This window comes from Fusarium keratoplasticum, chromosome 6 (assembly GCF_025433545.1).
Source record: "Fusarium keratoplasticum isolate Fu6.1 chromosome 6, whole genome shotgun sequence".
NCBI lineage: Eukaryota > Fungi > Ascomycota > Sordariomycetes > Hypocreales > Nectriaceae > Fusarium > Fusarium keratoplasticum.
The window spans coordinates 268,226-290,392 of record NC_070534.1 but is presented as its reverse complement, the minus strand read 5'-3'; the positions used below and the strand labels follow the sequence as shown (position 1 = coordinate 290,392).

At 52.3% G+C, this 22,167-nt stretch overlaps 5 protein-coding genes and 1 pseudogene across 6 annotated transcripts, besides 1 other annotated feature; 3 read left to right on the top strand and 3 right to left on the bottom strand.

Annotated features, from left to right (window-relative positions):
- Nucleotides 1–339: 339 nt before the first annotated feature.
- NCS57_00805300 (Isochorismatase domain-containing protein) lies at nucleotides 340–1,260 on the top strand (the record flags this gene model as incomplete). The annotated part of the gene is made up of 3 exons (XM_053057882.1): nucleotides 340–528; nucleotides 579–726; nucleotides 782–1,260. Exons 1-3 carry the CDS (start codon nucleotides 421–423, stop codon nucleotides 1,258–1,260), a joined length of 735 nt encoding a protein of 244 aa, XP_052911713.1. The 5' UTR covers nucleotides 340–420.
- Nucleotides 1,261–2,264: 1,004 nt separating this feature from the next.
- NCS57_00805200 (F-box domain-containing protein) lies at nucleotides 2,265–3,851 on the top strand (the record flags this gene model as incomplete). The annotated part of the gene is made up of 1 exon (XM_053057881.1): nucleotides 2,265–3,851. The coding sequence occupies one exon, from the start codon at nucleotides 2,265–2,267 to the stop codon at nucleotides 3,849–3,851; it is 1,587 nt and encodes a 528-aa protein (XP_052911712.1).
- Nucleotides 3,852–4,310: 459 nt separating this feature from the next.
- NCS57_00805100 (Mannitol 2-dehydrogenase) lies at nucleotides 4,311–5,816 on the bottom strand (the record flags this gene model as incomplete). Its single annotated transcript, XM_053057880.1, has 1 exon — nucleotides 4,311–5,816. One exon carries the CDS (start codon nucleotides 5,814–5,816, stop codon nucleotides 4,311–4,313), a length of 1,506 nt encoding a protein of 501 aa, XP_052911711.1.
- A 1,283-nt stretch (nucleotides 5,817–7,099) lies between these two features.
- On the bottom strand, nucleotides 7,100–9,530 carry NCS57_00805000 (annotated as a pseudogene). The gene is made up of 5 exons: nucleotides 9,506–9,530; nucleotides 9,351–9,418; nucleotides 8,498–9,289; nucleotides 7,798–8,441; nucleotides 7,100–7,721 (listed from the first exon to the last, which is right to left on the bottom strand).
- Nucleotides 7,100–9,530: a sequence feature.
- Nucleotides 9,531–11,243: 1,713 nt separating this feature from the next.
- Nucleotides 11,244–12,772, bottom strand: NCS57_00804900 (Aminotran-1-2 domain-containing protein; the record flags this gene model as incomplete). Its single annotated transcript, XM_053057879.1, has 3 exons — nucleotides 11,244–11,693; nucleotides 11,757–11,899; nucleotides 11,950–12,772. 3 exons carry the CDS (start codon nucleotides 12,770–12,772, stop codon nucleotides 11,244–11,246), a joined length of 1,416 nt encoding a protein of 471 aa, XP_052911710.1.
- A 1,151-nt stretch (nucleotides 12,773–13,923) lies between these two features.
- On the top strand, nucleotides 13,924–21,741 carry NCS57_00804800 (Carrier domain-containing protein; the record flags this gene model as incomplete). Its single annotated transcript, XM_053057878.1, has 5 exons — nucleotides 13,924–14,681; nucleotides 14,731–19,456; nucleotides 19,536–19,820; nucleotides 19,893–20,308; nucleotides 20,361–21,741. The coding sequence occupies 5 exons, from the start codon at nucleotides 13,924–13,926 to the stop codon at nucleotides 21,739–21,741; spliced, it is 7,566 nt and encodes a 2,521-aa protein (XP_052911709.1).
- Between the last annotated feature and the right edge of the window lie 426 nt (nucleotides 21,742–22,167).

The following is a 22,167-nucleotide window of genomic DNA, read 5'->3' as shown; positions in this document are numbered from 1 at the left end:
GCCGAGGCGGTATTTGCCGTTGTGAATTGTCATGTTTACGTGCCGCTTGCCGATTAACCTTCAAGCCTCTTGTGTAGTTTCCAGTGCATGTGAATACTTTGGCCTCTCAATATGCGGCCGACCCGTCCCACTTGGTCAGTCGGGCGCGATTCCCGCTCGTGCAGCAGCTGTGGATGTCTACGCTACGGCTCGGGGGCTTCAATGTCGGTTGCTACATTGACGAGGTTGGGCAAAGGTGCTGAACCTTGAGCATCGCGGCCGACAGTTGTCAAGAATCAAGTATATAAACCTCGACGACTTCCCCGAGTTCAGAGTTGTTTCTCCAGGCTCAGACAACCATCAAGGAGTTTCAGCATCTTCAAAGAGAGTTCCCGAACACTTTCAAGTCTTTTCAAGAATCTCAATTCTTCAACTTCCAAGATGAAGGTTCCCTCTTTCCTCAGCGTTGGCCTGATGGCCACTGCTGCCCTCGCCAACAAGGTCTCTCAGAACACCTTCAAGTACGAGCGCCTTGACAAGAACGATGCTGTAAGTGTCTCCTCCGAGATATACAGTATACTATTACTCACACATCACAGCTTCTCCTCGTTGTCGACATCCAGGAGGGTCTCTACCAGATCGCTCGGGACTTTGACCCTACCCTCTACCGCGACCAGGCTCTCGCCCACGCGGCTCTTGGTGAGGTCTTTGACCTTCCCGTCATCCTGACCACCTCTGCCGACCAGGGTAAGTTGCCGTCTCTGAATTAGATAGTTTACACCTTGTACTGACCAATCAACAGGCCCCAACGGCCCTCTCATGCGCGAGATCACCCAGAAGTACCCTAAGGCTCCCTTCATCCAGCGCCAGGGTGAGGTCAACGCCTGGGACAACGCTGAGTTCCGCGACGCCGTTCGTGCCGCCAACAAGAGCCAGATCATCATGGCTGGTATCACCACCGATGTCTGCACCACCTTCCTGGCTCTCTCTCTCCGCGAGGAGGGCTACTCCGTCTGGGCCAACGTCGAGGCCTCTGGTACCAACTCTGCTCTCGTCCGTGACATCTCCAACGACCGCATGGCCCGCGCTGGTGTCCAGACCGTCAGCCTCTTCTCCATCGTCTGCGACCTCATGCGCGACTGGCGAAACACCCCTGGCTCCAAGGAGCTCATCCCCTGGCTCGACAAGTACTACCCCGTCTGGGGCTGGCTCGCTCGCACTCACGCTGCTGCTGTCACCAACGGCACCATCCTTCCCGGCGAGGATGCCCTCATCGCCTAAGTAGACGGAGCCCTATAAAAGAGGAGGAACCTGCCTGGTCAAGTTTAAACTGGTCTCCTCACCCGCTCACGCGTTCCCATACAAAATATGATTCAGATACTAGTCAATTTACATCAATCATTTTTCTATAATCGGTTCCAATCTTTTCTCAGTTCGAGGCTATTATGATAAAACTGACTACTTGCATGTTTCTTTTACCTCTGGTGCATAGTCTCGTGGCGGTTGGTGTGCCCATCCCAGCGGTGACGGTTAATCAGCGACTGACATAGATTTAGGCAGATTTCATTGACTTCAACTCCTAATTTTTTTGAGATGCAAACACATGAAATTCTAGAAACTCACAAGATCTGGTCGAATCTGATTGATTGCGACGGTTTTGAGCTCAAAAATCACAGATTTCCTGACCCAAGCCCGGTTTGGCCAACCTTCTTCCCTCGAAGCCGTGACAATGCATCGACTAGAAGTGTTTACTTTCGACAAACCGATAGATATTGGGGAATTTGTTTGATAGGTATCACCATGTAAGACGCATGATAGCCTAGAAACTCACTAACCCTATGGCCGATAGGGCATTGCTTGTCAGCAGTGTCAGCAGAGACTGGCGGATATGGCGCATCTAGTTGAATTTCACTGGGACAAGATTTAGGACCAAACATTTCATGAATTACCAAGCCTTGTTCAATATTCAAGCAATAGGGACCGAATGCAACGTCTTAAGCAACTCCTGTCGATCAGCACCTCTAGACGCCTATCACCCCGGCTGTCTATCCGGTCCGGGACACTCGCCCAGCAACACCACCATGCATGTTCCCGGGCCGGCCATACACAACAAAAAGCAATAATCGTCAAAGGGCCATTAAGATCGCGAATTGTAGCTGCATCATGCAGCTCTCATCACGTGGCTTAACAGCCCATCGAAACACCACATATTCTCCGTCTTCCTTCCATCCGGTGTCTCGTTCGACAATCATTTTTTTTTTCATGTCAGATGAGCGGTAAAAGCCATGGCTACTGATCGAATCTCGAATCTCCCAAACGAGATTTTGTTGCAAATCTTTGGGTATTTTTGCCTACATTGTCAGGATGAGTACAATCAGTCCTGGAACAGCCGGCCACTTCGCCACAAGCCTCATCGTACGAGACAAAGAGGGGATCTCAAGTCATGGTATTCCCTTGACCGACATACACTCTACGCGGCTTCACTGGTATCAAGACGCCTCCGGGACATTGCCCAGTCTGTCTTGTATCATGAGTTTGCACTTGGCCACGGCGACTCTTGGGTTTCCAAGTTGTATACTTGGCAAGGCCGACTTGCGTCTTTTATGAGATGTTTGACACAGAGACCTGATCTTGCTCACTCAGTCAGAGTTTGCTACGTTTCTACGTCCCTATTTGAGACAAGTTGTCAGGAGGAAAATCGAGCTGTCATCCTGGAGGCGGCTCGTGCTCTTGATATCGATTTACCAGCTGCGTGGAGACAGCGGGTCTCGAAAGCATCCACCCATGAGAAGTGCGATTGGCCTGACACTTATGAAGCATTCCTGCACTCTCATTTGGATGGGAGTGGTAGCCTGGATGAAACACGACTCCGGAATCTACACAATGCCTTTCGCGAGGGCTCCGAGCCTGGCCGGCGCTGGATGAACGCCGAGCTGGTGGCCATGCTGATCGCCCTTATGCCGAATCTCGACTACATCAGCCTTCAAGGAAACTGCAGATGGCCAACTCATGGACTTCCGCACTCTGCACTTCCGGCTCTTGGGGTCTCGAACCTGCCTTTGAAGACACTGGACCTTGCAATCGGTGGAAATCCAATCATTCAACTGGCTTCCGGTTTGGAGACCCTGAACCTACATCAACACTCTTTTCATGGGTCTCCAATTCCAAAGATGCCCAAGCTCAAGACTCTTAGAGTGACAGATTGCTTGGTCTCGGCCAAGAGTCTTCAGGAGCTCTTGGCTGCCTGTACAGGGAGTTTGACAGCCTTTGAGTTTGAAGCCAAGATCGACCCTGGGTCTTTCAACCCGTTCGCATCAGGCAATTCTTCAGATCATTTCCAGTTTTCAGAGGCCATTGAATATCTCGAGGGGCACAAAGATACACTCAAGGTGTTGCATCTTGACCTTGCGAATCGAGGTTTTGAGATGAGCAAGATCCCCGATGACCTTGATCTTAAACATTTCTCGGTCTTGGAGCACGTGTTTCTTAACTCCACAGTACTTTTTGGTCACGTTCCTATCGCGAGGGAGCATGAAGTTGACCACCAGGTACTGATGCGCCTTCTTCCTGCTTCAATTATCTCACTCACGGCAAGGAATGACTCTCGATGGACTAGTTGTCTTGAGGAAGCGCTCCTGACTTTGGCGGGCTGGAAGAGCCAAGACCCTCAGCAATTTCCCAATCTGAGGTCTATCCAGAGTGATATTATATCCACGGGGACAAAGAGTCTTGTGTCCTTGTTTGGAGCGGTTGGGGTAGAGTTTGATATCAAGGTCTGCTTGCTGAGTGAGGTGAAGCCTTATTTGAACGGCATGAATGGGAGGTCTGATCTTCTTCTGCCTAACATCGAGTCTCACGGTGATGCTCAATGATGGATAATGAGGAAAACAAAAATGGGAAATTGTCATTGGGTTCTTTGGTCGGGACGAGTCTTCAAAGGGAACACAGAACAGTTTGAAAAGTTACGAAGCGTGGATTTAGGACTATCATTTCGCAAAGGACACAATAGGATATACAGGGGGTTCATTTACTATGCAAATTCAATCAGAAATAAGGCATTTTTGAGAGTGTGATGTGGGATTCGGTATGCAGACATTCACAGCAGGGTCAGAGTCGCATTCGCTCGTCCTCACCAATTCGACTTCACTTCTGATCAATGTATAGTTGTTGTGAATTATAATCCATCAGTCATTGCGCAAATCTATCTAATCGTGATAAACTCTGATCATGCTATCCGTCTATCTATACTTTTCAACTTTTTCATGACCGCGTTCTATCAGATCCATATTCATTATAACATCAAAGGCTGTAATACAATCTATGCATGCCGTCTAGTCGACATACTTGGGCATAGTGGCCATGACTCCATCCTTGGCAATGAGCTGCATGGCAGTGGTGAGCTCGTCGACGAAACGCTTGTCGTCTCGCAAGTCGTCGCCGAAGAGCATCTTGATGCTGAGAAGCTCGCGGGGGTCATCACCACCGGCCTTGGCAAGGGTCTCCAGCTGCTCGAGCATGGGGTCCTCAACTTCGAACTTCTCGCCCTTGTCGGTCACGCCGTGGATGTAGCGGAACCAGGCGCCGACGACAAAGGACAAGCGGCGGAGGGGACCCTTGGCCCAGATCTCCTCGGCGATGGAAGGCATAATGAACTGAGGAATCTTGCCCGAGGCATTAAGGGCAAGACGGGGAATTCGATCCATAATAGTGGGGTTGGAGAAGCGCTCCATAAGGGTGTTGCAGTACTGGTCAATGTCGACGCCGGGAATCTCGGGAAGCAGGGGCTTGACCTCCTCCTGCATCATCTGCCAGATGAACTTGCGGTAAAGAGGGTGCTCCATGACCTCGTGGACGTACTGGAATCCAGCGAGCTGGCCGGGGTAAGCCATGGCGGAGTGGCTGGCATTGAGAAGACGGAGCTTGTGCTTCTCAAACTGCTCGACATCGTGCGTGTCGTGGACGACCTGGACACCGACCTTCTCAAAGGGAGGGCGGCCATCGCAGAAGTGGTCCTCAACAACCCACTGCATAAAGGGCTCAGTGACAACGGGCCAGGCGTCCTCGATGCCGAAAGTCTCTGCGAGCGAGTCGATGTCGGTCTGGTGGGTAACGGGAGTGATGCGGTCAACCATGGAGTTGGGGAAAGCTCCCTCCTCGTCAATCCACTTGGCGAGCTCTGGGTTGCGCAGACCAGCAAACGTCTTGAGCATGTTGCGGGTGATTGTACCGTTGTGCTGCATGTTGTCGCAGGACAGGACGGTGAAGGGCTTCAGACCCTGCTCGTGGCGCTTGGCCAGAGCGGCGTAGAGGAAGCCAAAGGTGCTGATGGGGGTGTTTGCGTTCTCCTCCTTCAGATCGTGCTGAATGTCGGGGTGGTCGGCTTGCAGCTGGTGGGTGTTTTCGTTGTAGTAGTAGCCACTCTCGGTGATGGTCAGAGACACAATGTGGGTGTCTGGGTGAGCCATCTTGTCGATAACGGCCTGACGGTTGTCGGGCGCAAAAACGAAATTGTTGATGCTGCCGACGACCTTGGCGTCGCTGCCCTTGGCAGACCGCTCAATGACGGTGTACAGGTGGTCTTGAGACTCCAAGACATCGCGCATGGCAGAGTCATTGGGTCGAAGACCGACGCCGCAGATGCCCCATTCGTTCTGGTTGTGCTTCTGGATCAAATGGTTGATATAGACAGCAAGGTGAGCTCTGTGGAAGCCACCAACACCGACATGGACGATTCCATCCTTGACGGCAGTTCTGTCGTAGGTAGGAATTTCCACAGTACGGTTCTCTTGCTGTGAAGAGATTGTAGAGAGGTTCGCCGAGTTGAGCTTGAGAGGCATTGTGATGTGACGTAGGTAGGTTGGTTGTGAAAGAAAGGTGAAGATCAGGAACTCACCGCTCACCGCTGACCGTTGACGACAGGTGTTTTGTTCTTGTTGGGGTTTTTCTAGGCAGCACCGTAATCCCGGAATAAGTTCGGCCACAGGCGGTCAGAGATTTTTCCTGGCACGTTCCCCGTTGTTTGGTGGCTAGGGAGGCAAGCTTGGGATCCAAATAATATGGGGCCCGGTGACGTTTGTCTTTGTTGTCTAGGCAAGGAAAAGCTTGGAAAAAGTAAAAAATTTCTTGATGACGTGTGACCAAAGATAACAGGAGATTATGATTACCGAGCGGAAGCCGAGGAAAAAGATGTCCATGATATGATGTTGTGCCGAGACAGTTGACAACTATTTCCGTGCTGCAGTTGTTCTCCAGTACAGCCCTGTCCGCCCGCAGCGCTAACTAACTGGCTGTACCTAATGACATCAAGCGATTCAAGCTGTTGAAGCTGTCGTGAACGTCACTACTCAGGTACAAAGTTAAACACAAACACTGTTCCTGGTTGAGTCGCAAAATGAGGGTATTGTCAATAATCGCAACAAACTCAAATGGTCAACTGACTGAAATCAATATAGAATTGTCTGGAGATATATAAATTCAGCCACGTAGCCCCTGGCCCGCACAGGGGACCCTTTCCCTACAGGGCTTCACGATCCTCCAAAGGGGTCCCGTGGCTAAGGCGCCTCACCCCCAACTGGCACCTGACTCGACCCTACATCTAGGTTTGCACGATCCCACCATCCCATTGGGCTGCAACCATCATAGTTAAGCTCTAAAAGTGTAACCGGATCAGACGCTGGCTGTTCCGGTGCCGGGCGGGCGGCATCAAGAGCCGCAGCAGGGGCCCTGGTACCTGGGCTCTGACTCGCGTGATGATTCAGCCCAGTTCGTATGCGCACTGTCTCCTGCTCCCAAATATCCATCCATCAAGGGTATCATCTGACTGTCGGAACTGGTCAGCAGTGTTCAGTTGTCGCACCACCTTTTACCTACGCCCGCTCGGCATCCGCGGAGTATTGGGATCCCAGTCAAGTCCGCGTATACAGAGGCGTGCCGAGGCTTCACATGAAGTTATGCAGATAATAAGAAGGCGCGAAAGTCGTATTGATGATGAATGCGGGAGTTCTCATCCAAAGTTTACGGATAAACCCAGAAAACTTGACACCAACCGAGACTTGACAAGCTCTAATGCACAAAGGTCATGCTGCGACCATCAAAAGCCAAAATCCGCCCGAAAAATGATTCACCCAAGATCGATTCTATCAAACGAAAAAGCACTGCCATCTTGAAATATGAAATTCGGCATCGAGTTGGGTAAAGGCGCCCCCTGGGCTCCAGGTTCCACGATCCATCCCTCCAAGTCACCAATCGGACTCAGCCTTCCTCCAAACACGCCATCAAACGAACCTAAAGACGACGAATTGATTGATTCTGACACTGTGGGAAGCGAGACCGGCTCTGTATCCGAAGTTGGATGCATCGGTTGAGCAAACCCCGAGATCGGTGTGGAAGTGCTACGAGAGGAGGAAGCGACAGAGTCCCCTCCGTATGGGTGAACTATCGGGACCATGTTTCCGGGGATTGGCTCCAAGGTATGTATGTAAGCCTGGCCGACTGATGCAGGCCGACTCTCGTGTCGCCTTGATGACTTCTCTTCTCGATATGCGTCGATCAAGTGCAGCATGATGTCGCAGAACTTCAGCAGTCTCTTCATAAGGGAGTCTTCTTCAGCCCACTCCGCGAACATTTGAATCATGCTTGAGAACGAATGCAGAAGTTCCCAGTCCTCGTCAGAGGCCTGCTGGTCGGTCAAGACATGCCTAGAGAGCTCGAAGAAGGGTACTGGAGGGTACGAAGCGACGAGTCTAGTGCATAGTCAGCATTCGTGAGGAACGGCAAGAGAACATTGCAGAGTATCCTAAAAGCCACTGGAGTACTCACAGAGCCAAGTCCAGATGGTGTCCTCTTTCCGAGGTCGTCGTCCACAACCTTCGGAAGAATCGGAGAGAACGGCGAGCAACGTGGAGTATCGACAGAGACATTGATGCATCCCCCGGAATAGGCCATAAGACCAATGCCTGGATGGAGTAAAACCTCACAGAGAGATCATGGCAGAGTTCGCCGCTCAGGGTGCCAGAATATTGGCCTTCGTCGAGTTCCTCCGGGTGGCTTGCTGCCCAATCTTCCAGTTTCCGACCCTGACTGAGAGCCACCTTTCCAGTGGCACTAGGCCCTTGGTCAGTAGCATCATCGGAGTATAGGCCACTATATACCTGCTCTTCGAGCCGCAAAAGAGCGACCCGAGTGGCGAGATGGCTTGTGGTTGACGAGATCGAGAGGCTGCGCTCAAGGAGATCAACGCTGGGCAGATTGAAGGACAAACCAGAAGTCCAGGCCAAGGCCCTGCTTAGGCACACCATGCAGTACATGATTTGCTGTTTTTCCTGGCACTCCTCGGCATTGGCTCTTTCGGTAGTATTGGCTGGGCTCCAGTGGCGAAGTCCGATAGACTTGGCTACGTGGACGGCGAAACTAAATACTAACGCAGCAACATCCTCCGAAAGAGATGTTTGCGCTACTAGGCACTGTCTGTTATCAGAATCAACCCTTCAAAGTCTACGGGAGAAAGAGAGGGACGCACGAGAGACAACAGAGCCTGCAAAGTCAGAAGACTAGGATTCAGGAGCAGCAACTCGACATTCTCCAAAGCCCGCTTTGCGTTGGTGATGAAGGATCTTATGAGATCCATATCTATCGAAGATGCCACAGAAGCTTCTGTGCTGGTTCGACTCGAAACCGCTCTGGAATGAAGGGATTTGGCCTGCAATGTCAACAGCACCAGATTGTTCGCGCACACATCATATGCGCGCTTATCTGATGCATTGGAAGACTCTGGGGCAGAGTCCATCAGACGACGAAAGCTTCCCTTTGACCAGAGAGGAATATGCGGATTTACCATCTCAAAGTATGGCTCGATCATAGCCTCGACGATGACCAAAGGAGGGCCGGTCAGGGCGGAACCGTCAGAGACATGTGCGTACATTTGATGCGGCTCTGCTAGTTTGAGAATCTCTTCTCGTGCAGCTGTTGCACGAGTCGAGTTGGTCTGGGTATTCTCCATTTCGCATATGTTGGTTTGCAAGATAGCTGCCATATCTTGCATCAGCGAGACCAAGGACGTGGATCCGTAATATCGTTCGCGGCCACCGACATTTCGAACAACGCAGCTTCGGCCCCAAGAGGGACTTGTTATTGTACTTGGTGAGCCAGGCATTGGGGGAGGTGTCGTCTCGGAGTCCTGGGTATCTTTGGAACTTTGCAGCCCTGAAACGGCATCTTCTAGCTTCTGGAGTCGATCGCCGAGGCGGTTTACTGCATGGCTTCTAAATCGGTAAAAGTGAGTTTCGAAGTCCAGACATAGTAGTTTCTGGGCCTATCAAATGCTTACAACCAAGTTGTCTGGTTAGGCTTCTTTCCCTGCCCCAACCACTCACAGTCAAGGCCGAGACGGACGCAGTTGGAACAATGAGGCCGCTCTCTCCCACATCGGATCTTTCGTGACCTGCACTGATCGCATACTATTGCAAAACACGCCCAAGTTAGCCACTGGTTCTTCCATAAAGCGGCAAAAGGACGTCGCACAACACACCTGGGTAGTCTTTCGAAGTTCCCTTCTACATCACTGGTCAGCAACCTGATCAACACAGGACGTGGGACCAAAACCTAAACGAAAATACGAGAGGGTGAATGCGTGCCTCGGTATCCTCAGATGCATCCCAACTTCTCTTCCCGTGCGACGGCATTATGACTCTGTTTGGAAGTGCTCCGAAGTAGTATCTGAGTGCATATCGATCGGCTCTGACGGCGAGAACCAACACGAACTGCCAGCGACTAGGGCTGATATTTGCCCCATCTTATTTAAGGCTGAGGTACATCAAGACCACCTCCCATACAGATACCCCGGGGCTGAGACCTTCTCTTACTGGCCTAGGCACGCGGTTCGGCCCGAGCTAACGGCTCCCCCGTGGCTGTTGGTCGTGTCCAGAGAGGTTGATCAACGCCTCATTGCCGCGTTGGCTAAAAGACATCGGCACATTTGCATCCTTCCTGTGCTGATGTTGGCCCACAAGGTCCTCCAGTCCGTGCAGACCTCCCTCCAGACTGCGCATGTCGCACTCCGCGACCTGAGTGGCGCGGGGAGATAATGCCGTCGGATGGATCAGGAGATCTACGACAGGAGCCGGAGTTAGACAACGGTCGTTCATGTAAGACCGCCTCGAAACGACCCTCGGTGAATGTAACTTGATCATGGCGCAGACGCCAGCTGCAAGGATGTCGTTGTAACAATGCTTGGATCCCCCTACCAGATCTTTGTTGGTTGCCTATTTTCCCCCACGGTTCGTGACTCCATCATCTGGTTGGCCCCTGAGCAATGCCGGAAGAGATTCGTGAATGCACGGTAGCATGAATTCAGCCGATTTGTGAGATGAGGCCTGTTGATTAACGCTAAGCAACACGTCAGACGGGATGGCGCCACCTGACAGGGGCCGGTTGGTTGGTTTGATACGATCGAGGGCCGATCTTGCTCAAAGTGACATGACACTGTACTACCTGCTTGTTTGGGTTTCTCCTTCTTTCATTGGAAATTAGTCGTGAGGACTGTTGCTCTTTGGGGCATCGTACATGAAGGTCCCTGGCAGGGATGGTGTCAAGATAAGGTCAGCATGGGCAATTGCCGGAGTGAGGGCACTGCCAATTCCACTCGAGACATGAATCTTCTGCAGATTCATCAATCCAAAGGTTGATCACTCTTTGGCCCACGTTCAGAAGTAGTGAATCTACCAAGGTACTCCATCAAACTGCATCCGTCTACTCCTCAACCGGACACCGAGACTAAGCGCCAAGGCGGCTCGGCCGATCACCCGTTGAATCTGACAGGGCTACGTAGCACCACTCTCGATGGGGAAGGTATCTCATTCGGGTCCGATGGTTGTCCGTAGGGCTAAGAAAGCTGTCTCCACGTGAGGGTGGTTATCGCAGGCAACTGGCTATAAAGGTGAATTTACTAACCCCCTGTGTCCACGTTTCAACAGGGTTTTCTCGCTTCTACCGAAGTTACCTTTTGCATGCTGTTAAGCATAGGGATGACCCTTGTTACTTTTGTCATTCCTTGTCACTTAGACCATAGGATTGGTGCTTTAAGTAAATCCACGCGTCTATTTACTAATTTCCGGGTTCAGTACCCATGCTGTTAAGCGAAGGACCAAGTCTGGGTACAAAAGAATGGCAAGTGTAAGGAGTGTCTGCCTTGGCACTCCCTCCCCTGGTCCCCGTACAACACAACCAATCAGGCCTCCTATCCTCCTCCAGAATATCGCAATATCTACCTATGCCTTCACGCCATTCCCATTGGTCTCTCCTTCCGCAGTCCAGGTAAAGGCCTGGCGAGCTGCTACCGGGATCTTGGAGGAAACCTTTCCATCCTCAATGTCAAGCATCTCCTGGGCCCACTCGTACAGGGTGTGGGCCAGACCTTCGACCTCAGCGTCGGTGTTGTGGTTGTGGAACACACAACGGACACGCGGCGCGCCCTTGGGAACGACAGGGAAGTCAATGGGGTACGCGCAGTACTTGGCCATCTGAAGATGGAAGACCAGGAAGAGATTCTGATGGGGACGAGTCCAGACAGGCACCACCTGGGTAACAAAAGGCCTGGTCTCATACCCATCGGCAAGTGGGACACGGAGAATTCCAGTCTCCGCAGCCCTCTCGTAGGCAGGATGCGCCTGAATGGTCTTGAAGAAGAGCTTGACAAGGTACTGGACCCGTTCTTGAGCCTGGTACGTGCATATAAGCGTCAGCCCTCTGCATCAAGGATGTTGCTGGGGTCCACTCCTTACCTTCACAGTCATATCTGCCTTGAGCAGGTTGTAACCAGCGCGAATACCAGCCAGCACAAGGAAGCTAGGGGCAGTCGTGTAGATAATCCCACGCGCAAAGTTGATGAGCATGGTCTTGACTGTTGAGTTTGAAAGAATGACAGCTGGGCGATATTAGCACGGCCAAGAACCCGATTTTCCGCCGACAACTCACCTCCATTGGAAGCCAGGGCCTTTCCAAAGGTGTGCATTCGAATTGCAATCTCTTTTTCGAGGCCAAGCTCTTGAACAAGGCCACCTCCCTGTTTTCCAACAACGCCAGTGCCATGGGCCTCGTCGACGACAAACTGAGCGTTGCCTAGGGGGAAGACTTCCTTGGCAACATCCACAAACTCCTTCAGAGGGCAGACATCTCCATCCATGCTATAGATTGACTCTACAGAGATGATGACAGACCTCTCGCCTTTTTGAATGAGGGGTTGGGTGTCGCGGATATAGGCCAGGGTCTCCTCCAGGGAGTCAACATCATTGTGGCGGAAAGACACCCTGGTTAGAGCCACAGAGTTCTTCATGCCATCGTGCGTACTGGCGTGTACAAGCTCATCATAGACTATCGCGTCGCCTGGACGAGGAATGGCAGTGTAAATGGCGCCGTTCGCTTCATAGCCAGAGTTGACGATGATGGCATCTTCGGCGTTGTGGAACTCGGCGATCTCCTTCTCGATGGTCTCCATGTAACTGCTATTTCCGTCAAGAAGCCGAGAGCTTGTAGCTCCAAGACGGAAGTTGGGGTGGCGTTCAAGTTCCTCAAAGAATTCCGTTCGGAGTTGGCCAGTGGTTGCCAGAGACAGGAAGTCGTTGGATGAAAAGTCCACACCCTCTTTGAAGTCACGGAAGACAATGAGGTTCTGGTCTACTCGGCGCGTGTCGAGAGCCTCCTCCAGATTGCGGTAAAAGACGGGTGCATCCTTCATGCGAGGAGCTTGCGGCTCCTGGGCCTGCAAGTATTCCTTGATGTGAGGGACAACCTTGGGCATCTTGGCTGAGTAATTGATGTAGTAGAATAGAGTGAGACTTAAAGATTTAAACGTTCAAAAGAGTTGGCTTTGTAAAAGGCCTCGATGGACAAAGTGGCTGGCTTTGCAAGAGGTCGATGGAGGTTGGGTAGAACTGTGAGGTGAAAGTCGAGTTGTGATAGAAACATGCAGCGAAACAGCCAGTATTTGAGTTCATACTAACAGGAGACTAGCCTGTCTCATTCTACTGCCCATCAGATGTTGTCAAATCGGCCTGTCGACTGTGGTTTGACTTCCGAATGAGTTGTTGCACAGCTGCTCTACGCTATCGCTCAACTCAAGTCTCAGATCTTTTCCGGGATCCGATATTCAATCAAATCTCGATTCACTTTCTTCTGCCACGGCTCTGAAGTTTGGTGTCATATCCATGTCAGTGTAAAGCCAGCTCATTCGATCTTCCAAGGTGCGGGTTCCGGGCATATCGGCCGACTGCGGGTTCCGATAAGAGTTGCATCGAGGGGAAAAAAGCTAGGCCACTGGTATCTCGCAGAGAACAGGCGGTGGCCGGGTGGTCAGAGAAATGCAGGGGAGATGCCAAAGTGCCTCCTTAGGTGGGCTAGGTCGCATCGCAGGGGGCCAAGCCGTGGGGTGTGGCCACACGCCATGTCCAATAGCTATCCCACGTTTGTTCACCATCGATAATCCCAACATACAAGTCTACCTTCCTGTTTCAGCTGTCGAGATGGTATCAAATGTCATGTTCCAAATATCTCTTGGCGCATCGAAGCGAGGGCGGAACCCGTCCTTGAGGTTGGCCAAGCCACGGGAACTCCGTCCTCTCGAACCACGCATGATTGTTCTGGGATGGCGAGAAAGGTTTTGACAAACGCAACGGTTTGCGGATTCCGTTTCTTGGGAGTTTCTGCATTGAACGAAGAAGGGAGACAGACCCAGGGCTGGGATCTAAGCATGCACTGTATTCCTTTAGTCGACCGAGATACATACCAACGAAAGCTATAAGCTGCTGGTATCCTCGAGACTTCAGAGCGAATTCCACTAAGTTGAGTCCAAACAGCTTCTCTAAGACTTCTTCATCACACATCTTTCAAACTTAGAATTCATTCTTCCTTCGCGGGACCGGAGAATTATCATTATACATTACACTCCACAGCTTGACTACCTACATCATGACGGCCGACGCCCACAACATCACTGCTACTAATGGCACACAGGCCAACGGTACCAACGGTACCAATGGTGCTAATGGTGCTAATGGTGCTAATGGTGCCAATGGTGCCAACGGCCACACCAATGGCAACGGAGTCAACGGCAACGGTGTCAATCGCACAAACGGCACAAACGGTGTGCATACCAACGGTGCTTCTACAAATGGAGCTCATGTCAACGGAGCAAACACAGCCAAGGGCTCTGGTCCAGTCTCAATCGCCATCTGCGGAATGGCATGTCGTCTTCCCGGCGGCTTGCACACTCCTGAGCAGCTATGGGAGTTTCTTGTGGCCAAGGGAGATGCTCGAGCACGCGTTCCCGAATCTCGATACAACGTCGATGCCTACTATTCTCCCCACGTCAAGCCTGGATCAGTCAAGTCCGAGTACGGCTATTTCCTCGACGAGAGCATCAACCTAGGCAGCTTGGACGGATCTTTCTTCAACCTAGGCCGGACTGAGGCAGAACGCGCCGATCCTCACCAGAGGCAGATGCTCGAGGTTGTCCGAGAGGCTATCGATGATGCAGGTGAGACAAGCCTCAGAGGGGGCCTGGTAGGTTGCTATATGGGCAGCTTCGGTGAGGATTGGATTGAGATGTGGGCAAAGGAACCTCAGCAGTGGGGAATGCACCGTGTTGGAGGCTATGGAGACTTTCTCCTGTCGAATCGAATCTCGTACGAGATGGATCTTCATGGGCCCAGGTATGTATACTCTATTTTGCCTACCCGTCGTATACTAACTGAGAACTAGTATGACGGTCCGCACTGGATGCTCGGCCGCTCTTGTATGTCTCCATGAAGCATGTGTCGCTATTCAGCGAGGCGACTGTTCTTCCGCCATTGTTGGAGGTGCCAACCTCATCTTGGCCCCCAACATGACCACTGCCATGACTGAGCAGGGTGTTCTTTCTCCCGATGGCTCTTGCAAGAGTTTCTCGGCTGATGCTGATGGTTATGGTCGTGGAGAGGCCATTACGGCCATCTACATCAAGCCTCTAGAAGCAGCCTTGAAAGACAACAACCCGATCCGGGCTGTCATTCGGGCAACTGCTACAAACCACGACGGCAAAACACCAGGTCTGACTCATCCTAACACGTTGAGTCACGAGTCAATGATGAGAAAGGCATACAAAGATGCTGGCTTCGATGTCTCACAAACCGGATTCGTTGAGTGCCATGGCACAGGTACTCCTGTCGGTGATCCGATCGAGGCTAATGCTGTCGCACGAGTCTTTGGCGACAAAGGTGTCCATATTGGCTCAGTCAAACCCAACCTCGGTCACTCAGAGGGAGCATCTGGCCTCACCTCGCTTCTCAAGGTTGTCATGGCTCTTCAGCACCGTATCATTCCACCTAACATCAAGTTCAACACCCCAAACCCAAACATTCCTTTTGAGTCTAGGAAGTTGACTGTTCCTGTCGAGCCTACTCCTTGGCCTGAGGATCGATACGAGAGAGCTAGCGTCAACTCTTTCGGCATCGGAGGTGCCAATGCCCACGTTATCATTGACTCTGCCCGAAGCTTCAATATTGAGACCAAGACCAAGAATACTTCGCGCACACCTCAACTTCTTGTCTACTCCGCTAATTCGGCTGATTCTCTCAAGAGAATGGCTGAAGGTTATGGGGAGTTCTTTGGCCGTCACCCCGAGAGTCTTGGGGATCTGGCATACACCCTTGCCAATCGTCGTCAGCATCTTACGCACCGAGCCTTCGTGGTGGCTTCCCGAGAGAGAGCTGGTCTCGTCTCTCCCACTTCACGAATTGGTCAGACACCTAGTGTCGTCATGGTCTTCACTGGTCAGGGAGCCCAATGGCCTCTGATGGCCAAGGAGATGCTATACTCCAACGACACCTTTAGGGGTACCATCCGATCTCTTGACGAGCACCTTCGGTCTATCCCTGGTGGTCCGGACTGGGGTCTTGAGGAGGAATTGCTGAAGCCTCCTAGGTCCAGCAGGGTGGAAACTGCACAGCTTTCTCAACCCGCCTGCACCGCCATCCAGCTGGCCATGATCGACGCCCTCGCTACCATTGGCATCAGGCCCAAGGCTGTAGTTGGTCACTCTAGTGGTGAGATTGCTGCTGCTTATGCCACCGGTGCTCTGACCGCCCAGGAGGCAATCACCGCAGCATGGCTCAGAGGTGATGTCACACTCCAACAAAAGAGAAAGGGTGCCATGGCAGCCATTGGACTGGGTTGGGGTGAGGTTGAGACCTTCCTTGTTCCCGGAGTTGTCAGGGCATGTGAGAACTCTCCCAAGAGTGTCACCTTGTCTGGAGACACCGACAAGCTCGAGACGGTTGTCGCCGAAATCCACAAGGCCTATCCTGATGCCCTCGCCAGAATGCTCAAGGTCGACAAGGCTTACCACTCTTATCACATGGCAGAGATTGGCGGCGAGTATAACTCACGAATGAAGGAACACAAGGTCCTTGGCCGCGCCCCTACCAGCTGTTCCTTCTTCAGCAGTGTTACCGGCAAACTCCTCGACACCAAGGCCTCTCTCGGACCCAAGTACTGGCAGACCAACCTTGAGTCTCCAGTCATGTTCTCCACTGCAGTTACCAGCATTCTCGACGACCCTATCGGCAAGAACATCTTCTTCCTCGAGATTGGCCCTCACTCTGCTCTGTCGGGCCCACTCCGACAGATTGCAGCCGACAAGTCGATGACAGTGCCTTATGCTGCTGCCATGATCCGCAAGCAGAATTGCATCGAGTCATTCCTGACAGCTGTCGGAAAACTCTTCTGTCAGAACGTTCCCGTCGACTTTGCGGCTCTTGTGCCTTATGGTGCCTGCTTGCCTGATCTCCCGAGATACCCTTGGAACCATGAGGAGAGCTACTGGTACGAGTCAAGGATCTCCAAGGAGTGGCGTCATCGTGGACATCCATACCACGATCTTCTCGGCTTCCGTGTGGCAGAGAGCACTGATATGGAGCCCACCTGGCGTAACCTCCTCCACTTGGACAATGTCCCCTGGGTTCGAGATCACATCATCGGAGAGAACGCAGTCTTCCCCTTTGCCGGTTACGTTGCCATGGTTGGCGAGGCAATCCGACAAACCACGGGCGTCCAGGAAGCCTATGCCCTCCGCCATGTTCTTGTCAACTCAGCACTGCTACTAACTGAGGGTCATCCTGTCGAAGTGATGACAACCTTCCGCCCTTATCGTCTGACGGACTCACTCGACAGCTCCTGGTGGGAGTTTACCATTGCTTCGCACAATGGCCACGCCTGGACGAAGCACTGTACCGGCCAAGTCAAGGCCGTATCAGAGAGCCCGGAGGAGAGTCAGGCTCAAGAGCCCCTGCCCCGAAGGTTGGGCTCACGTAAGTGCTATGAGACGATGCACAAGGCTGGCCTCTGCTATGGCCGTCAGTTCCAGCGCCTCGAAGACATTTCTTCAGGAACATTGCAACAGGTCGCCGCGGCCAAGGTTCTCAACAACAAGGTTGGCGATGAGGCCAACTATCATCTTCACCCTGTTATCGTCGATGCTTGCTTGCAGCTACTCAGTGTCGCCGCCACAAAGGGCTTCACTACCAAGCCTGTCATGTCCGTCCCCACCACCATTGAGAAGCTTGACATCTACCGTTCTGTCGGAGACGTTAGCCTTGACGTTTCGGCCACCATGAGCCGCTTTGGATCGATCGCGGGTGAAGGCAAGGGAGTTGCGGATGGACAGACAGTCCTGAAAATGGCCGGAGTACGACTCGCTGCTCTAGAGGACGGCAGTGCCGGAGAAGGGCGAACCGACCAAGCCACTACTCGATATGAATGGGGTCCTCATTTGGACTTTATGGATGCTGCGACTCTCATGAAGCCTGATTTCGACCGAGCTAGATACACGCCAGAGCTCGAAGAGATGACACGCCTTTGCCTGCTGTACTCTAACCGGCAACTGGCTGGAGCCGAGACAACTGTACCGCACATGCAAAGATACCGAGAATGGATTCATGACCAGCTTCGTTCCACAGAGAGCTCTACGTTTGGAGATGGAACAGACGAGGACATCATGGAGAGGATTACCGATCTTACCCAGGAACTGTCTACAACTGCCGCCGCCGACGTTGCCAATGCCATGTTCAAGATCTGCTCCGACATCAATGGAATCTTCGACGGACAGATCGACGCTATGGAAGTGATCCTCGCTGGAGATACTCTTTCCAAGGTTTTTGCATTCCGAGACTACTTTGACCGGTCCATGTTCCTTCGTCACCTAGCACACAGCAAGCCCAGCCTCAAGGTTCTTGAGGTCGGAGCCGGCACTGGCGCTCCGACAGTCGACGCCTGGACGGATCTCAGCTTCCCGGACGGCCGCATCTACTATTCGGAGTACACAATCACAGATGTCAGCTCTAGTTTGCTCCTTGACAACAAGGAGCGAACCAAGGGTCTCGCCAACATCCGCCATGCTGTTCTGAACCTTAGTCAGGATCCCGCCGAGCAGGACTTCAAGGAAGGGGACTACGATCTCGTCATCGCAACCAATGCCGTCCATGCTACAAGGTCCATCTCCGAGACTCTGAAGAATATCAGGAAGCTTCTTCGACCCAACGGCAGGCTCTTGTTGCAGGAACTGAGTCCCTCGTCCAAGTGGCCCAACTACATCTTCGGTGTCTTGAAGTGGTGGTGGTGTGGTGCCGCCGATGGCCGTGTCCAGGAGCCGTACGTGTCTACTGAGGTATGGGAGGCCGCACTCGTCGCTGCAGGGTTCAATGAGACAGCCGTTGCTCCGGGCTCAGACACGCCTCTCCAAGAGAACACCATCATCATTGCCAAGCCACTCGTTGAAGAGAAGGCTGTGGGTCAGGAAGTGACCCTCCTTTGTCCTTCTGGTGACAGCTCTGCGCAACAACTCTCTGAGATTCTGACCAAGCAAGGTCATGTTGTCAACCAGTGCAGCCCTGACGAGATTCCCGCTCCGGGCCAAGAGGTGCTCGTTCTCCTGGAAAGGGACGAGCCGTTCTTCGAGAACATTACCGACATCCAGTTTGAGAACTTCAAGAAGCTTGTCGATAGAGCTGGTGATGCTGGCATTTTCTGGGTCACCCGCCCCAGCCAGACCCAATGCGTGAGCCCTGCCTACGCCCAGGTTGTCGGTGCTGCCCGTACCATCCGCAGCGAGATGGCTGTCAACTTTGCAACATGCGAGGTGGACGATATCGACGGCTCCCTTGAGCAGATTGCAAGTGTCTTTATCAGATTCTTGGCTCGAGATAACGAACGATGCGAGTGGCTACACCCCGACTACGAGTACGCAATTAAGGACGGCATGGTCCAGATTGGACGATACTATCCTTTTTCGCTGAGCCAAGAGTTGTTGACAGCCAACCCAACAGAGCCCATCGTTCTCGATAGCAAGAAGCCCGGCCTTCTCAATGCTCTTACTTGGTCCCGCCGAGTGGCGAAACCCCTGCTAGGCGATGATGTGGAGGTTGATGTGTATGCCGGCGGCCTCAACTTCAGAGTAAGTAACTCCTCTAAGAGCAGGATATTACATAGATGTTACAGGACTAAGGCCACTAACCATTCTCCCCTAAAATTAGGATGTCCTCAGCGCCAATGGTATCATCGATATTCCTGAGGAGGGGTTCGGTCTAGAGGCAACCGGAGTTGTCACTCGTCTCGGCCCCGACGTCAAAGACCTGCGCGTGGGCGACCGCGTTATTCTCTTCAGCAGGGGTTCCTTTTCTACTTCCATCATTACTTCGGAGAAGCTCTGCGAGGTTATCCCCGATGAGCTGAGCTTTGAGGAGGGCGCAACAATGCCTTGCGTTTACGCTACAGCCATCTACTCTCTGATCGACATTGGCGGCCTCAAGCGCGGACAGGTATGTGCTTGATATTCGATGACCTAAGACTCACTATTTATTACCACAATCTCATACTAACCTTTACCTCAGTCTGTTCTCATCCACAGTGCCTGTGGTGGCGTAGGCATCGCGGCCATCCAAGTCACACGAATGCTTGGAGCCGAGATCTACGTCACAGTTGGCAGCGAGGTAAAGGTCAACTACCTCATGGACACCTTTGGCATCCCGCGAAATAGGATCTTCAACTCCCGCAACGACACATTTGTCGAAGGAGTCTTCCGAGAGACTGGCGGTGTTGGAGTTGACCTTGTCCTCAACTCCCTTTCGGGCGAGCTGCTTCACGCAACTTGGAGATGTGTTGCCGAGTTTGGCAAGATGGTTGAGATTGGCAAGCGAGACCTCTTGGGGTCTGGAAAGCTTGACATGGACGTCTTCATGGCCAACCGAAGCTACTGCTGTGTCGATATGGACCAGATGTGCTCCAAGAGGCGACCCATCTGCAAAGAGTGAGTCCATTGATCCCATAACGACTTAGAGCTATGACTAAATGTTGTCCAGACTTCTTAAGGCTGTTGTTCGCTATTACAAGGAAGGTCACATTGTTCCTATCAACCCCAACAAGGTCTTCGATGCCGACGCGGTGCAAGATGCTTTCCGCTATATGCAACGGGGTCTGCACATCGGCAAGATCGTCATCTCGATTCGCGATTCAGACGGTACGCTCAAGTTTGATAGCGACAGCGCGACCAGACCCAAGGTGGTCGAACTTGACGAGTCGGCCTCTTATCTTCTAATCGGAGGCCTGGGTGGCATTGGACGCTCGGTATCGCGATGGATGGTTGAGCATGGCGCTCGCCACCTTGTCTACCTCTCACGAAGCGCTGGATCACGTCCTGGAGAGCAAGCCATTGTTCATGAGCTGGAGAGTATGGGATGTCAAGTTCAGCTGATCCAAGGAAGCGTCTCCGTCTTGGAGGACGTCAACAGAGCCATCGAGGCCGCACCAAAGCTGAAGGGCGTTTTGCAAATGTCCATGGTTCTCCGAGATAATGCCGTGTCTCGCATGTCTTATGAAGATTGGACAACTGCTGTTGAGCCCAAGATCAAGGGCACTTGGAACCTTCACAAGGCTACTGTGTCCGCTGGCTGCGAGTTGGACTTTTTCCTCCTCTTTTCTTCCATCTCGGGCATCATCGGACAACCAGGTCAGGCCAACTACGCCAGTGCCAGCGCATTTCTGGACAGCTTTGTTCAGTACCGCGCCGGCCTAGGCCTCCCCGCCTCTACCGTTGACATTGGCGATGTCACTGATATTGGTGTCATCTCTGGCGACGACGGCCTCAAGCGTGTCATGAAGCTGACGGGAGCCTACGGAATCAACGAGCAGGAACTCCTGGACGCCATCGCCATGTCGATGACCTTCCCCGCTGTTACTCCTCCTCCCAGTATGCGTGGCCCAGCCTCGACTTTTGTGACTCACAACAACTTCGTTGTTGGTCTTGCTTCAGCTACTCCTCTCGAGAGCGCAGACAACCGGTCTATTTGGCGTAAGGATATGCGAATGGCTATGTACCACAACACCAGTCTTGGAGCAAGCGCGCGTTCCGGTTCGTCCAACGATAGTCTGAATGCCTTCCTCGGTAGTGTTCGTCGTGATGCGGGAAGGCTGAGAGAGGGGGCGACTGCCGCCACTCTTGCAAGGGAGATTGGAAAGAAGCTGCTGAGTCTGATCATGAAGCCCGAGGAGGACTTGGTAACTTCAACGCCTTTGGCTAATCTGGGCATGGACTCACTGGTCGCTATTGAGATGAGAACCTGGTGGAGGCAAACTTTTGGGTTTGACATTAGTGTGTTGGAGATAATGGGCATGGCCAGCCTAGACGCCCTTGGCACGCATGCTGCAGCGGGTATGTTGAAGGCTTTGGAGGATGGACAGTGAGAAATGGTTGTTGGCCAAATGGTTTCTTCGAGAGTGGTTTTGCTTGTACTGTTTGACCTTGGTGTCTTCAAGATTTTATTTCCTATCTTGCATTATATTTACAAAGACAGTCAACTCCCGTTTCGCCGATGTCTTCCTGGCCCGTACCTCCCTCTTCGCAATACTCACCTCAATGCGTGCATCATGATAAATGCCTGAACGTAGTTTCAGCTGATATTCTTGTTCACCGTAATGTCCTTCCACTAACAGTTTCGCAACACTCCAGCTGTACAGTCATAAGCTCTGGCTGACAGTGGACCGACTACGACTTGGCAAAACACCAGTCACTGGAAATAATCACTTGATGGCCGAATGTTACCCAACGACACGTCAAAAATGAGCCTTCCACTGACGAAGAGTAAAAAAGGATGGCACACGTCGCACCAC